At 43.6% G+C, this 15,343-nt stretch overlaps 2 protein-coding genes across 7 annotated transcripts in view; one reads left to right on the top strand and one right to left on the bottom strand.

Moving 5' to 3' along the window:
- The window catches only part of IMMT (inner membrane mitochondrial protein), a 52,529-nt gene that overhangs the window by 31,331 nt on the left and 5,855 nt on the right, over positions 1-15,343 (top strand). For 3 of the 5 annotated variants that reach the window (XM_073342856.1, XM_073342855.1, XM_073342854.1), the window contains 4 exons: positions 4,096-4,319; positions 5,548-5,679; positions 6,134-6,263; positions 6,861-7,827. In XM_073342856.1, the coding sequence (XP_073198957.1) occupies positions 4,096-4,319; positions 5,548-5,679; positions 6,134-6,263; positions 6,861-7,468 (1,094 nt within the window). In that variant the 3' untranslated portion in view covers positions 7,469-7,827. Of the gene's footprint in view, positions 1-4,095; positions 4,320-5,547; positions 5,680-6,133; positions 6,264-6,860; positions 7,828-15,343 lie in introns of those variants that run through there. The other 2 variants (XM_073342857.1, XR_012158770.1) reach the window with 2 other exon arrangements.
- The window catches only part of PTCD3 (pentatricopeptide repeat domain 3), a 43,493-nt gene continuing 34,718 nt past the window's right edge, over positions 6,569-15,343 (bottom strand). For both annotated transcript variants that reach the window (XM_073342858.1, XM_073342860.1), the window contains 4 exons: positions 14,621-14,769; positions 13,709-13,750; positions 11,412-11,570; positions 6,569-10,315 (listed from right to left, as the gene is read on the bottom strand). In XM_073342858.1, coding sequence (XP_073198959.1) covers positions 10,264-10,315; positions 11,412-11,570; positions 13,709-13,750; positions 14,621-14,769 — 402 coding nt within the window. In that variant the 3' untranslated portion in view covers positions 6,569-10,263. The remainder of the gene's footprint in view (positions 10,316-11,411; positions 11,571-13,708; positions 13,751-14,620; positions 14,770-15,343) is intronic.

Raw genomic sequence — 15,343 nt, 5'->3', positions numbered from 1 at the left:
TGTTAGGAGTGTGCGCAGAGCAACAAAAGCATTTGGAAAGAGGGTGGTCATCCTAGTTGTGCACATATATTCCAGAACAGCCTTTGGAGTTGATCCTGCTGATATGTATCTTGAAAGGGCTTTCAGTTCATCACCTAAATCACTTGCATCAATATTGCGAAAGTCATCATGTGTCAACACTGTCTCCAGTGCCCTGCATTGCTGGTGTAGGTGGTCTTCAGGTATAGTGAGGAGTTTTGGAATATCAGATATACCAAATATACTGCTGTGTTCCTTGAGCTGCAAGAAATGTTCTTCAACTGACTGTATGCACAATCTAGCACCTGGTTAAAGAATTCAACTTTGAATTGTTGTTTGGGGTCTCTTATGGGATTATCCTGTGCCTTGTAATCAAAATGTTGTCTTCTTCGGTGACTCTTGTATTCTTGAACGGGTGGGAAAATAGCTTCAGTGTGAAGTTCCTCTGCCAACTTCTGTGCACTCTTCAGAAAGTTTTGGAATCCCTCATCTGACCGGTAAGACTGTAGGTATGACTTTGCTTTGTCCAGTTGTTCCATTGCTCCAGATATATCAAGGTGAACATCTTGGAGTCTCTTGCTTACAACATTTATTTCAAACAGTATGTCATGCCACAACAGTAAGTCACACAGAAATTTGAAGTTATGTATGTTTCTGGTGATTCCATTTCCCTCTGCTACTGTTCTCCCATGAACAGTTCCCGTCAGAGCATTATCCTCCATAATGGCAACCATGGCATTATCTATCTTCCCAATATGGAGTTTGATAGGCTTTATCGCCTCCACTTGACTTTCCCACCGGGTGGCACTCAGTGGTTTCAGTGTCAGAGAGGCTGTTCCCAGATGTTGCTTCAAAATTTTCCATCCATGAGTTGATGCAGAGAAAAAATACATAGATGCTTTGAATTACATTAAAAAATTCAGGAGCCTCACTAGAAGCTGATGCTGCATCACTGACCACCAAGTTCAATGAATGAGAACTGCAGGGGACAAAAAAAGCTCGAGGGTTTAACTCTCGGATCTGTGTCTGCACTCCTCTGTTCTTTCCTCTCATGTTGGCACCATTATCGTACCCTGACCTCTCATGTCAGCTATCGCAATGCCTGTATCTTCCAGCTTTTTGAGAAGCACATTTGTCATACCAGCTCCTGTAGTATCATCAATGTCAATAAATGCTCGAAAATGCTCTCTGACAGACACCATTGCAGGGACATTTTCACTAGGTTCTGTTACAAAAACGCATCATTAAAGTAATTTGTTCTGTATGGCTGATGTCAGGTGTGCAGTCCAGAATAACAGAGTAATATCTTGCTGACTTCAGATCTGCCACAATCTTTCGTTTGACTTTTGTTGCCAGTAACTGTGTGATCTCATTTTGAATTGTTTTTCCAAGGTAGTGGTGTGTGTACATACCTTGGGTGGTGACTCTTCTTAGATGCTCCTGGAGTACAGCATCAAACTCGGCCATCAGTTCCACAATTTTAAGGAAGTTTCCATTGTTTGGCACATACAGCTGATCTGAAGTGCCACACAGTGCTAGGTTTTGGGTCGCAAGCATTCTCACAATGGCAATGAGCCTCTTCAGAACATTTTGCCAGTAAAGAGCCTCTGATGCAATCTTCTCTTGATGCTGATCATCTGTGGTGGCCTTTAACCTTAGTCTCATCTCAAGCTCTTTCCACCTATGGAATGCTGTCTGGTGACTTGCTGCCTTCTCATGGCATGCCAGATTTCTAGCCAAAATTTTACAGTCCTTTGTTCCTGTGGAACCTAATGTTGCTGGAACATTAGACTGGAAGAGTTTGCAACAAAAACAGTATGCAGCATTCTGGGTTTTTGAGTACATAAGCCATGGCCTCTCCACTTTGTCACCACTAGGGATTTCACGCCAATAATGTGTTGGATGGAAACTTCTATTTTCATTGTCTTTGGGGAACATGAAATTTTTCACTTGCTGTGGCCCATGCAGTAAGAGGAAGTCCCTCAGGCTACTGCTCAAGTGGGTCCCCAGTCCTGGATCATCTAGACTTAAGGAACTAAACTCAGCAGCAGCTATTCCTTGTGTCTCCACCATACTCTTCTCTGATCTACACTTTTCTTCAGGAATGTGCATGGTTACATCCATTTGAGATGGAGATATGGATGCTGCAGTAGCTGCCAGGTCACCTGCACACTGACTAACTGGAAGATCAGGCATCTCCTCGCCACTCACGTCCTCACTGGGGCCGGAAGGCTCACTGTGAACATTTGTGTCTATGTATCTCAGGAGAGCTCCTTCCTGCTTAGCTAGAAAAGCTTCCTTTGCTTGTTCTCTTTTTCTAAATGCTGCCCCAGAGGGGCGTTTTCTTCTTTCACTCATGACTGCTGTTCTGTGCCAGCTATAGTGGCTCTCAACACTCAGTTGAAGGGGACAATAAGCAGGCTGGTAGCAGGGCCTGGGTGAGGGAAGATATCAGCGTCTTAAGGGCCTAACTGTCTTCTACTACTTCAGTTGACTGCCTGTTCTCCTCAGGTGGGTTCAGGGAAGCAGCAAGAAACAGGAAGGTCTCTGAGAAGCTGGGGTTAATCAGTCCAGGCTCTTGGGGGTGCTAGAGAGGTACATAAGAGGCTCCTCCTCCTCTCTCTCCCTGCAGCTCCTGCTGCTTTCTGTTATTCCCTCTTCCCTTTTTCTCCTGCCTGCCTGTTATGTCTCTTGTGCCCTCCTTCCTCCAGCAGAGCACTCCCCCATCTCCGTGCATCTAGAGCAGAGAGAATCCATGTGCACCAGCAACAGGCACAATTTTCTACACTCTGGGTCCTAGTGGCTCCTCCCCCACAGTCTGGCATCTGAGGCGCCCACCTCAGTTTGCCTCATGGTAAGGCCAGCCCTGTCAACAAGCTTGGGCTATTTTGAACCAGGACTGGGAGAGAACATTCCAGAGGAAAAGGGGTCATCGCAGAGAATGCTCTGCTGGTAGCCCCATCTCTTCCCTACTGACAGCAAGGTGGTGCAGCTCAAGTATGCCTGCTAATCTTTACTGGGGCAGCCTGTGTTGGGGTGACTTTTTGTGTAGGATAGCCTGAGGCCAGGGGTTCATCCTTTTACGTGCTGGGGAGCATCCCTCTTTCCCCCATTTAACAGGTTGAGATCTCATTTCCTGGGCCATGTAGGGCTTCCTAGGTAAGAACCAACACCTTTAAGCTCCACCCAGAAGCCAATTGCAGACGTAGATCTTGGAGCACAAGTAAAATCTTCTCATGGTAAGATACTCTGCTTATCAAGCAGGTTGCTGCCTTCTGCACTGGCTGTAGCTTGGGAATGGGTTTGAGAGAGAGCCCTGTATAGCACACATTGTAGAAATCTGGTCCTGAGTGCCAAAGGTGGCCAGGTCTACATCCCAAAGAAAAGGCTGCAACCTTTGACCATATGCAGATATAGTTTTGATCTCTGCCACTGTTTGATCAACCAGACCCCCAGCTTGTGGACTCTGGTAACAGATGCTGGATAAAAACCTCAATCAGAGAAACTTGTATAATAGCTGCCAGTACTTTGACTTGCTCTCCTCTCACTCGCTGTCCCTGCTCGTCTTCTCAGGACTGAGCTTCAGCAAGCTCACTGTCATCCATATCTAGTCTCACCCAGACTTTTCACCTGCTTTACTCTACATCCCTTGAGGTGCTGTATGGCTTATTAGCACAGTAATAGCTGCATGGTGCTTTAAAAACCAATAAAAGGGCAGTTCTTGAGCTACGAGGAACTTACAGTTCTAAATTAGATTTAATGGTGGGGTGGAGAAGAATGGTGGGAAAAAGTCAAGGGGCTGGCAGGGTGGCAATTAAGAGTGAAATATTGTGAGATGAGCATTTTGGTAGCTCCTTCTTGTATTTAGTTAGTTTGTAGATGCTGTCCAGAAAGGCTTGGATGGGTGTCTGGGCAGGGAGAGGGGGAGAGTTAGTAAGGTACTAGTTGAGTATTAAATATGCCCAGTTTGTGACCTGAGGATGATCTTATTTCGTGCGTGTGCGCGCTGGGTAGCGCAAGTGGTGTGTCTGACTGTTTCTGCAGTGATCTATTTCTAATAAAACTTGTTCTCTCTAGCTGGTCAGCTGTCTACAGATGATTTAAATTCTCTCATTGCCCATGCTCATCGTCGTATTGACCAGCTCAACAGTGAACTGGCCGATCAGAGAGTGAGAGAACAGCAGCACATTGAGGCAGCCCTGGAAAAGCAAAAACTGGAAGATAAGAGAGCACTTGAGACAGCAGTGGCAAAAGCACTAGAGCACCGCAAAAGCGAGATCCAGATCGACCAGGACAAAAAGGTACAGTAAGCGTAGGGGAATTGGTCCTCCCATGCTGCTGCTTTCCAGTATGTTCTCTGCCTGCAGTGGAATTCACCAGTGAAGTCTGATATCTTCCAAGCCGCAAACTAATAGTGTGGCAGCTGGCTAGAAAACAAGAATATAGCTTTGGACATTGAGGCTTGATTCTCAAATGTGTGTGCAAATTAGGCTTGTAGGGTAAAACTTTCAACAGCCCGTGAGTCACTTAAGTACTTTTGAAAATGTTCCATGCAGTTGCATAGTCAGCCACAGCTATTACACACAAGTATTGGGTATTTGTATTCGTATATGGTCAGCAAGCTGTAGAGAGTGCTTGCAAACAGGACTTGAAATCTTGCATGTGTGCACTTCTGAAAAGCAGGGTGTAATCTTGGCTGTACTGAGGTAAACAGCAAAACTCCCATTAGCTTCAGTAGGGCCAAGATTTCACTCCCGGTTCTGGTTGTCCAAAGCTGCATTCTGATTGAGATCTTTGGATCCCCCCCAATTTGTTTTAATTTTGCTGTTTGCATCCAGGTTGTTGTGACATTTGAAGAAAAGGGAAAACCGTGGAAATCCCAATTGTTCAATGAACTAAAAATAACTAGTGACCAGGGCTAGCTTGAGTGAACAGTTCACTGACAGGAAGCTCAGTACAAGAAAGAACTAGAAGCCTACTGACTTCTCATGTGACTCATTATTGCAAAAAACATTCAGGGATTGGGAAAACATACAGCCACGCCTGAAATAAATGTGTCAAGTTTACAAGCAGCTAATCTGACACTATGTGTATAGCTTGAAATAAAATACTGGGGATAGAGGAGGGGAAAAAAAGTTAGAAGCATTTTAATTTGAGACCTGATGGGGGAAATTTTAGAATTTTTTTTATGTATACTTTTATCTGAGCAATTTTTATTTTTCATGCATGTCTAAAATTAAAAGCATGCACTGTTAACTGTCTAGCAAGTGTAATCACTGGTTACTAGCATTATGGGCTTTTAGCCATTAGAAAGACAAACCAACAGAGCAAGAGAACTTTCAAGGTGTCTCTAAAACACTGTTAATTTAAAAAATATAAAGTTGTATAGTCTCTTTATAAAAAGCTCAGTGATGTCAGGAATATGTCCTCAAGAAAATTATTGTTGGGTTAATTTTAAGTAACATCACTCTGGCTATCAGCAAGCAGTTGGGAGATGAAGGCTTATAGCTAGTGCCTGTTTATGTACAGATAGAAGAAGTCCGAGAAGTAATGGAGAGTGAAATGAGGACCCAGCTCCGCAGGCAGGCAGCTGCTCACACCGATCACCTGAGAGAGGTTCTTAAGATCCAAGAACAGGAACTCAAGCTGGAGTTTCAGCAGGTAAGAGAGGGGAGATCTATAATGAAATGGCCAGGGACTACATGGCATGGTATCTAGTTTACTGTGATAGCCTTGCGAGATGCATATCATGTAAGGGTCCCACTGGACAGCAGTCTTACAAACTTTAATTCAGGCCAATTATACTGAAAGGGGATAGAATACACAAACTCTTTGGTCACTTCAGGTTCTATTCCTTTTAATCTTTTTGATGGAAGAGAGGATTTGCTGATACTAAACAGCAAGTGCAATAGTATTTGGCCCTACTCTCAGGTTAGGGTGCCTGATTGCCGGGGCGATGTTGTATTTACTATAATATGCGTTTGTCTTTGGAAGGCATACAATAAACTGATCTGTGATATTGTGTTCTAAAGGGTATAATTTTGATCTCTCTCCATGAAGTATTTATGTATTTATTTACACTGGTACTAGATTTATGTTAGGTTTCTTGTTTCAGAGCTTGTCTGAGAAGCTCAATGAACAGGAAATGCAATTCAAACGCCTTACTCAGGAACAACTTGACAACTTCACTTTGGATATCAACACAGCCTATGCCCGGCTGAAAGGAATTGAGCAGGCAGTAGAGAGTGAGTACTGGAAAATGGGGCAGAAATGTTTTGTAATGACTGTGATGTATCAGAGCACAATCCAGACTAGTGGGGTACTGTATCAACCATGCACCCAAGATTGCAGAGTCTTACAATACCTTGCTGTAAAAAGAAAAGGAGTACTTGTGGCACCTTAGAGACTAACCAGTTTTTTTGAGCATAAGCTTTCGTGAGCTACAGCTCACTTCATCAATGAAGTGATGAAGCTGTAGCTCACGAAAGCTTATGCTCAAATAAACTGGTTAGTCTCTAAGGTGCCACAAGTACTCCTTTTCTTTTTGCGAATATAGACTAACACGGCTGCTACTCTGAATACCTTGCTGTCGTAGTTCCTGCCTAGGCTGCTCATAAACAGCCTTCTAGCATGCTGGCCATACCCTGTGTTCGTGTAACTGCAGACTGCCAGCTATACACTGGTTTTCACCAGGCTTGATTCTAGTGCAGGGTGACCCCAATATTTATTGGCCTATGAGGGTGCAGATCTTTATAGTTACTTTACCTTGATGTGGCAGTCTCTCTCTCACACACACGTCAATGTCAGTCTACAAAAACCTCCTCTCTGGGTTTATTCTGCAGGCCACGCAGTTGCTGAAGAAGAAGCCAGAAAGGCACATCAGTTGTGGCTTTCAGTTGAGGCTTTAAAATACAGTCTGAAGACGGCATCTGGGGACAGTCCCACTGAGCCACTGGAGTGCGCAGTTGAGGCCATCAAAGCCAATTGTTCTGACAATGCATTTACCGAAGCCTTAGTGGCAGCTCTCCCCCAAGAATCTTTGACCCGGGGAGTCTATAGTGAAGAAGCACTCAGGGCACGTTTCTGCACAGTCCAAAAACTGGCAAAAAGGGTGGCCATGATCGATGAAACCAGAAACAGCTTGTATCAGTACTTGCTCTCTTACCTACAGTCGCTTCTCCTGTTTCATCCTCCGCAACTGAAACCACCTGCTGAGCTCAGCCCTGAAGATCTGGACACATTTAAATTACTATCCTATGCTTCATATTGCATTGAACATGGAGATCTGGAGCTGGCAGCTAAATTTGTCAACCAGCTGAAAGGGGAGTCTAGGAGAGTGGCACAGGATTGGCTGACTGAAGCTCGAATGACCCTGGAAACGAAACAAGTAGTAGATATCCTGACTGCATATGCCAGTGCAGTGGGATTAGGAACAACTCAAATGGATTGATCTAAGCTAGGGATCTATACTATACTTGTGGAAGCAGCCTAAACAATTCTGCATTAAGTGCTGGGAAAAAATCAAATGATCTGTAAAGGGTTTGCAAACAAGGACCTTGGAAGGGGTAGAAATGAGTTGTCACAAACCACAGGTACCGTCCTGTTTCCGTGCACTGAGCTGACTCTCACCACCTGTTATATTTGTCTTGGTTTCAGTCGTTATCATGACAAACACCAGGATGCTTTCTCTGCAACTTGTGTAGCCATTTTCCAAGTTGTATTGATTTGGCTTGTGATCCAGCCAAAATGTTTGTAACCCACCATTATTGATTTGCCAGTTGGTGCCATTGAATAAAACAAGATGTAAAACCCATGTCTCTTCTATTATTCAATTCTCTTGCTTAAATCGGTTACCAAATAGCTGATAGAAACTTTCTGCATTTGCTCCTTGTTTGTATCTCATATGCACATAGGAGGAAGATGAGATTGCAGCATCCAGAGAAGATCATGCAAGGGTTGGTAGTGGTGGCCTGAAGCTGATGGTGGCAAATAGCTGCCACATCTCTTGGTAACTGTTAGTATATATTCTTGTTTTCAGGGTGTAGGAATTTCAATTTATACCATCACTAGCCCTTGCCTTTTACCCTACATAGTATAATTGCTGGTGCTATTTCTTGCAGTTGTATTTTAAATCCTTGTAGTGCCAGGTTAAGTGCATAATCTAGAATTAAAATATCTTCGTGCTTGGGCAATTACAAATACACATCCTCTCACTGTATAAGGAAATACTTTAATTTAGTAGTCTGTTAAACAGCATGGTCTGTAGTTAGGACAGGAAGTTTTCAGATGTGTGCATAGTATCATCATTGACAATGAATTGGTTTAACCAGAAAACATCTTGAAAAATATTTAAAACTCATTCTGTGCCTCTATCATGATAGATATATTAAGTATTGATCACACAAAAAACACATTCAGACTTGCAAGAAACTTCTGCTAGGTTTCCTGAATGCCTCCCTGTTCTGCATGTTTCGGGCTCATTAGTGGTAAGGAACTTTCCTCCCTGTTTCACTTTGAAGTGTAATGTTAATCTGGGTAGAATGTATCAGCTCTCTTTAACTTGCCTAGAACCAACCACATTCATCAGTATCTCATGCAAGGTGTCCTGCCAAACAAATGACTAATTTATTTACAAAACATACAACAGATATACATTTGCTTACTGTATTTCAATTCCAACATGGAAGATAGTGAAGTAGACCTGTTCAAGCCTTTATTTACCCTTATTCCATATGAACTAGTTAAAATATCAATTTTTCCTGTCATTTCTGGCATGTTTTATTATATATTTCTGCATGGTTAACTTTGCCTTGTGTTTTAGAATCAAAGAGCATAGAAGTGGGATATTTACTTAGAACAGATATCTACAACCCTATCACAATTAATTCACATCCCTATAATGTTAGCATTCCAATTCTCACCAGCAAAAATTGCTATTTACTGTCAGCTTCAAACATTTGGAAAGGCTTTTGTGGGCTTAGCAGTACTCCTAGAGGAAAATCCCAGTTACACTGATGGCTCTGTTTCAGTTTTATATGAACCTAAGACCAGTGGCTGAATAATACAGTAGGAATCTAAGCTACTACTGTAACACTCTAGCTCTAGCCTCATGGTTGACAGAGCCAAGCAAGTCTGGGTGACATGAAGGCCAGCCATTCCCTCCACTGGCTGAGAAAGTTGGAAACAACTGGTTAGTTCCTTGCACTATTTTTTTAGTCTAGCTGTAAATATGGCAATGGGAAGACAGGAAGAAAGAAAAGTTTCCCTCATTTTGCTTAGGCTAATTAAGTGTAATATGGCAGACACTCCTGTATTACTATGCTGGTAGCTATAGAAGTGATCAAAAGGATGTTACCTATGAAAATGATTGATTTGTGCCTTGAGGGTCTTCATACTACTCAACTGATCCTCTTCCATGAAAAGATGATTCATCTCAGAAGGCAGATTAAAAGACTGACAAACTCCCTCTTCCCACAGTGGAGCCTGCGAGGGTAAACTCTATCCTTTGGAGTGGGTGTGTTACAACAACATAATCCTCGTGATATCAGTTCAACAGAACCATTAAGCTCAAGGCAGCACTGCCTATGCATGCTAGAAGACAAGGTCGCAGTAGGCCTCTGCTGGAGGGTAGAAGCAGCATCTTTGAGTACACCAGCCATGTACATTTTAAGGTGAGAATCACACCCCCAGCTTGCAGGGTAGCTGGAGCCTTAGAGGCTCACAGTAGAGCAGCTGTCATAGCCCATTCCTGAACCCAAGAGGGGAGAGGTACCATAAGCAAGCCCCTGAAGGAGTCTTCATAGATCAGCTCCATTATGCTGCAGAGTAACTTAAACACTTTGACTGATTACACAGGGCTGGTAAGAATGTTTCATGTAACATGGTGAAACAGTAACTAAAGGCTGTTTAAATTCACAGACTAAGTCAATAGAAAACAGGTAATTGTCCCAGTAAGGCTCATGTGTCTCCTCTCTACCCCCTGGACAAGTCACTAGAGGAGCATTTACCAGGGAAGAACTTCCATTGTCTTTCCTAGCTGGCTTGAGGGTAGTAGTGGAAGGAGAGGTATCACTGCAAGCAGAAGAGTACAAGCCTCTTATTCCTAGCGTCCTTTGATCTGTCACGTCCAATGGAAGGAGAGATGTGAAATCATGTATGCAGCTTTCCAAAGCAGCCCCCACAGGCCCTCGTAGTGAGAAACTACTCCCATTCTTTGTTACACAGGGAAAGCTAGAGAAACGGGTCCTAGTCGCTGTCGCTATCACTGCTTTGGGAATCAGCATCTTCCAGCACATTCCTGGGGAGAAAAGGTGCAATTTAACTTGTGACACTGTTACACAAAGGACAGTTCAATGCCCACTAAGCTGCTTCCACCTATCCATACTCCTCCCTGGTAGATAGCTTGCTTCCAGAGGGAAATGAAGGAGACCACCCACTCGTAAGGCTCATTTTGTAGCAGGAGAAGCAGGCTGGAATAGGAGCCAGGCCAGATTGGGCCTCAAGAGGAATAATTTCAGTTCTGCAACGCAACTTTCAGAGTAAGGGTTTCCTTTCCTTTAGAGTGTTAAGGGTTACCCTGATTTTTAGCTGCTCCAGTAGTTTTTTCAGATAGAAGTCTTAGATAAAAGTGAGACATTTAAAAAGCAACATTCTAAGAAACTAATCTGACGAAGCCCACTGGAAGCATTATCTACTGGTAACGTCACTGAGCTGAGAGAAGACCGCATGTATTTTCAGATGTGGCTTGAGTGCCCAACTAGACACCATCCAGGCTTTGATTTTCCAAGGTTGGGTGCTCAGCACTACCCCATAAATGAGTTCCTTTTAAAGATGGTCTCACACTGGGCACCCAAAAATCCGTAGTCACTTCAGCCCATTTTTGGGGGGGTCTGGGGGTGTTACTCTGACTAGACACAGAAGGGCCAGATTTTTATAGTCATTTAGGCAACTAAAGATGTAGACAAAGTCTCACAAAGGTGTATATCTGCAGCTATAGGTGCCCAAAGTGCCATCAAATGCAGCTTCGCTGTATCTCTGTTCAGTTTTCCCTGGTTTTGAGGATCCGTCCCTCAGAAACAGGAGGGTTTTTGTTGTTTTTAAAAGAAGTTATGTAGTAAAACTACACCCAGGCAGGAGACTCACTAATCACTTGAATCTAATCACCTTAGTGAAGAAAGGTGCTAAATTACAAGTGGTAGGAGTAAAGCCTGGGATTAACATTGAGGTTTTCTGCAACCGAGGAGGACTGGCATGATGCTTACAGCAAAGCTGTGTGTAGCCTTCTGAAAGCCAACTCTCCCGTAAGCCATTCGCAGAGAGGGACACAGACTTTCCTAGTTACTGCCGACAGTGGATATGGAACAACAACAAATACATAAAACAATCCATCTTACTTCTGTTCTTCAGACAGTTCAAACTCCTCTATCACCCTCCTTGCAAGCTTTGCAGTTGTAGGTAGACCAAAGGCAGCAGCCAACTGCACTAGTTCAACTGCCTGATCTGGAGTGTTGCTTTGTTTAGTGCAGGTCAAGATCTCGTTCATCACCTTGTCGCTGCAAGTGAGAAGCAAAGAGTGAATGCTCTGCAGAGCCAGAGATGCCTGGGTTGGGAAGGAATAGGCTGAACTCCAGTGTGGGGGTGTCTACAGCACACACAAGCCCTCAAGAATTAACTTCACTTGCTGAGTTTCAATGCTTAGGAGATTTTCAGAACCGTTCAGCTCGGGCCTAAGTGCTCTCCTGGAAATCAGTGGGAGTTTTAGCTTTGCCTTTAACGCAAGTAGTTAGGCCAACACTTCTGAAAATGCCCTCCCTAACTGAGGAACACGTTACTATACATGTGATCATGTGCGGAACCTCCTCACCCACACCCGTCCCATGCTGGGCAGCGCCTCTCAGTGGTGGAGACAGAGTTACAGGAGCTTAGGGTTAAGTGGTGTTATTTTTGAGCCCAGTTTACAGATCGTTCTCACAGCCAGCCCCTCTCCCATTACTGGCTGACAAGGAATTAGAGCATCTTGCTTGAACAATACCAGAGGCAGTGCTCAGAGCTGAGCCCTCTAAATGATAGGCAGAGCCCTAGTCTGTTGTAGGGAGCTGCCTGTAAGAGTGGGTATGGGGGAAATTTGCCTTCTCTACCTTCCCCAACAAGCTCAGCATGGGGGTGGGGGGACCACAAAGAACAGTTACTTCTGGAAAGCTGCCAGTCTGGCAGAGCTCTTAAGGTGGTTGGCCAGGCTCCCTCCTCTCCTGCTGGAGGTTCCATATGTTGCTGATGGGGAAGAGGAGCATCTTCAGCAGCTACCAGAGAGATGAGTAGGACAAGGGGGTGCAGCTAGGCCACTTAAACTAAAGGAGCTTTTTCCTGTTCTATTGGCAGCTCTCAAGGAGCAGCTTCCCTCCCAACACATTCAGAGCTGGTGGCCACTGAGGACTAGCAGCCATGCTGAAAACTTCAGAATTCTCCTCCCTCCCCTCAGCACAGATTCCTGCTGGGGCTCTGACTTCGCACATCAGCTCAGGGGATTCCACTAGTGCAAGTGCTTTGAGACATACATATGCAGGTGTATGCGTGGAATTAAACACGCAACAGCTCCTTCCTGTACAATACCTAATTCCCACTGCAAGCGTATCTAGGCAGACTGGCTGTAATTACTAGAACTAATTGATGCTTGGTCAGGACACCAGGGCCAACACAGACTCCCGTTGTAAGAATCAGCAACCCCCCCCCCCCCTCAAATAATTTTCTGAGGTAAAGATCACACTGGTTTAAACCTGTTAACTTCTCTTAGGAGTTTAAAAATTTCTATTTTTAATTGAAGCTTCTTTCTAGAGCTTCTCAAAAGGTACTTAAAACCCCCCCACTCTGGTCAGTTTCATTTTGAATGCTCTACCAAACATTTACAAACTGTAAAGTGATCTGTTCAGGAGCTGGTGTGATCTGAAGAACTCCAGAAGCCAGTAGGAGCACCTATTGCTTTCAGCTAGAGCGTCGAATGCTAAGTATGCTAAAATCAAACACCATCAATCTTAATATAAGAATGGCCACACTGGGTCAGACCAATGGTCCACCTAGCCCAGTATCCTGTTTTCTGACAGTGGCCAATGCCAGGTGCTTCAGAGGGAATGAACAGAACAGGCCAATTTATCAAGTGATCCATCCCCGGTTGCCCATTCCCAGCTTCTGGCAAACAGAGGCTAGGGACACTTCGGGGTGATGTTGGCTGGGAGAGTCTCAGATAAGCTGCTCTCCGTTTCTAGTGGAGAATTAATCTGGCCCCACACTGAGCTGTTGGCTTGTTTGGCAACACACTTTGAGCTGTTGGGCCCATTCAATTATTTTATTACCCATATCTCAAGAGTCTGACACAAGGGGGGGAAAAAGTCACAGCATCCAGAATTTTAACGTTTCAAGGATCTCACTCAAACCAACCTCTGCCCCTTGACCATGTCCTGGGGCAGAAAGAACTCTCAGCATAGGCTTTATACTGGGTAAACAAAGAAACCCTCCCACACTCACCAGGGAGGCTAACACCCAAATGAAAAGTATTGAATTTAGGAATTCACTTAGGAAGTGAAGGTGTGAAAATCACACTACAACTGCTACCGTCACCTAGAAACACAGTGCAAGACCTCAACCAAAGTAGTGTGTGAGATTTGCCACCTGAAGTCGGACCACTAAATGAACTCACCTGGGGACTCTATTGTTTTTTTTGAAAAGCTCCAGCATGTTCCTGTTTGAAGATGAAGGAAAAAAACAACTGAAGTTATAATGTCAGTCTCATTCTAAGATAAATGTCTGCTTGGAACACCAGTAAAAGGTCCTTAATGAGAACCACTTTCACCACAATTTGGAATAGACCCTTCAATATGGTCTGCTCTCTCACCAATATGTGGAAAACACTCATTAAGGAAGGAGTGTCTATGGTATACACATTTTGAAATATTCACTGATTTTATCTTCAGACTAAAATGACTGATTAATTTATGTCTGCCTTAGTCTTCAATATACTAAGAAAAATGTCACTGCAGGCATATATGCGGAGTGTGCACTTAAAAAAACCCATTCGCTTTTAAAAATATTAAAACAGATGCAAATGTACAACTTTATATAAAGGCACCCACCTCTTGGTCTGTTCCCAAACGTATTGATCTAAGTGAATCAATGGGAGATTTTACTTTAATGGGAGTTGGATCAGATCCCAAAATTGCAGATTGGACATTTGAAGCAACAAAATTATTTTGAATTGAACCTCTGTATTATGGCAAAGTTAGAAGTCTCCATTAAATAAAATGCTCACAGATACTATTTTCCTTGGTGCATTTACAAGACATCTGGCAGCATAAAGCATTTTGCATGCAAGTGAGTAGAATATTCCCTGTGCCAGCTATCATATTTACTTCTAGGTCATCTTATTGAGTGGAAGACTGTAACCTTGAACTAGTTAGCACCAAAGAGGGGACAAACGTCAAGTAAAAATACCAGAATTTAGCAGGTTTCTTCCCATTTACGATAGAGTTTAAAAGCATCTGCACATCACAGACTGAATTGGAGATATCAAGGATGCAAGCAGGACAAGAATTCATAGCAGCCACACACTTACCAGGCTTCTTGGATTCTCCCCACCCTTGAGAACAGAATGGCAATGTTACCCAGAGCACTTGCTGTCCAACCTAAAGGGACCTGGTTCCTCTCTCGAGTTTCAAAAATAGATTTGATATCTGCAGCACAGTTGGCAAATGACATCTGAGTCTGTGAAGAGATTACTCTATTAGCACCCAAACAGCTAACATCTGGTTTACCAGTGAATTGTCTACCATGCTTTCAGCATCAAAAACACACCTCTTTTGTAGGAAGACAGCTCCACCAGAAAGCTCTTAACTGGACGATTTTTAAGCACCACTGCAACTGTAAGTCACTGTATACTAAGGCAAGAAAGGGGAATACTACCAGGTGACGTTCGGAAAGCTGCAGCAAGCTGCTTCACAATAAACCATTGGGGCCGGACATGTTATGAGCATCTACATTTGCACATTTTTTAAAAGTAATCTCAATGGAGGAGATTTTCAAAAGGCACAAATGGCAGCTATGCATCTCACTCTCCTTGAACGTCAGTGAGAGTTATGGAGCTAAATGTCATCGGTCTTCCGCAGTGAAAAACAGCTTTTCTCAGAGTAAGTCAGATGTATATAGTCTGTAGATTTCTTGATCTTACAATTTTTGAGTCATCTTGAGTCAAGTTCATTTCTGGTTTAACGCCACTGAAGTCAATGGAGTTATATCAAGACGGTGGAATTTGGCTGCTCATCTCTACAAAGTCAGAGAT

Source organism: Lepidochelys kempii, chromosome 4 (genome assembly GCF_965140265.1).
Source record: "Lepidochelys kempii isolate rLepKem1 chromosome 4, rLepKem1.hap2, whole genome shotgun sequence".
NCBI classification, from domain to species: domain Eukaryota; kingdom Metazoa; phylum Chordata; order Testudines; family Cheloniidae; genus Lepidochelys; species Lepidochelys kempii.
The sequence above is the reverse complement of the archived record's forward strand: the minus strand, read 5'-3'. Positions and strand labels throughout refer to the sequence as shown.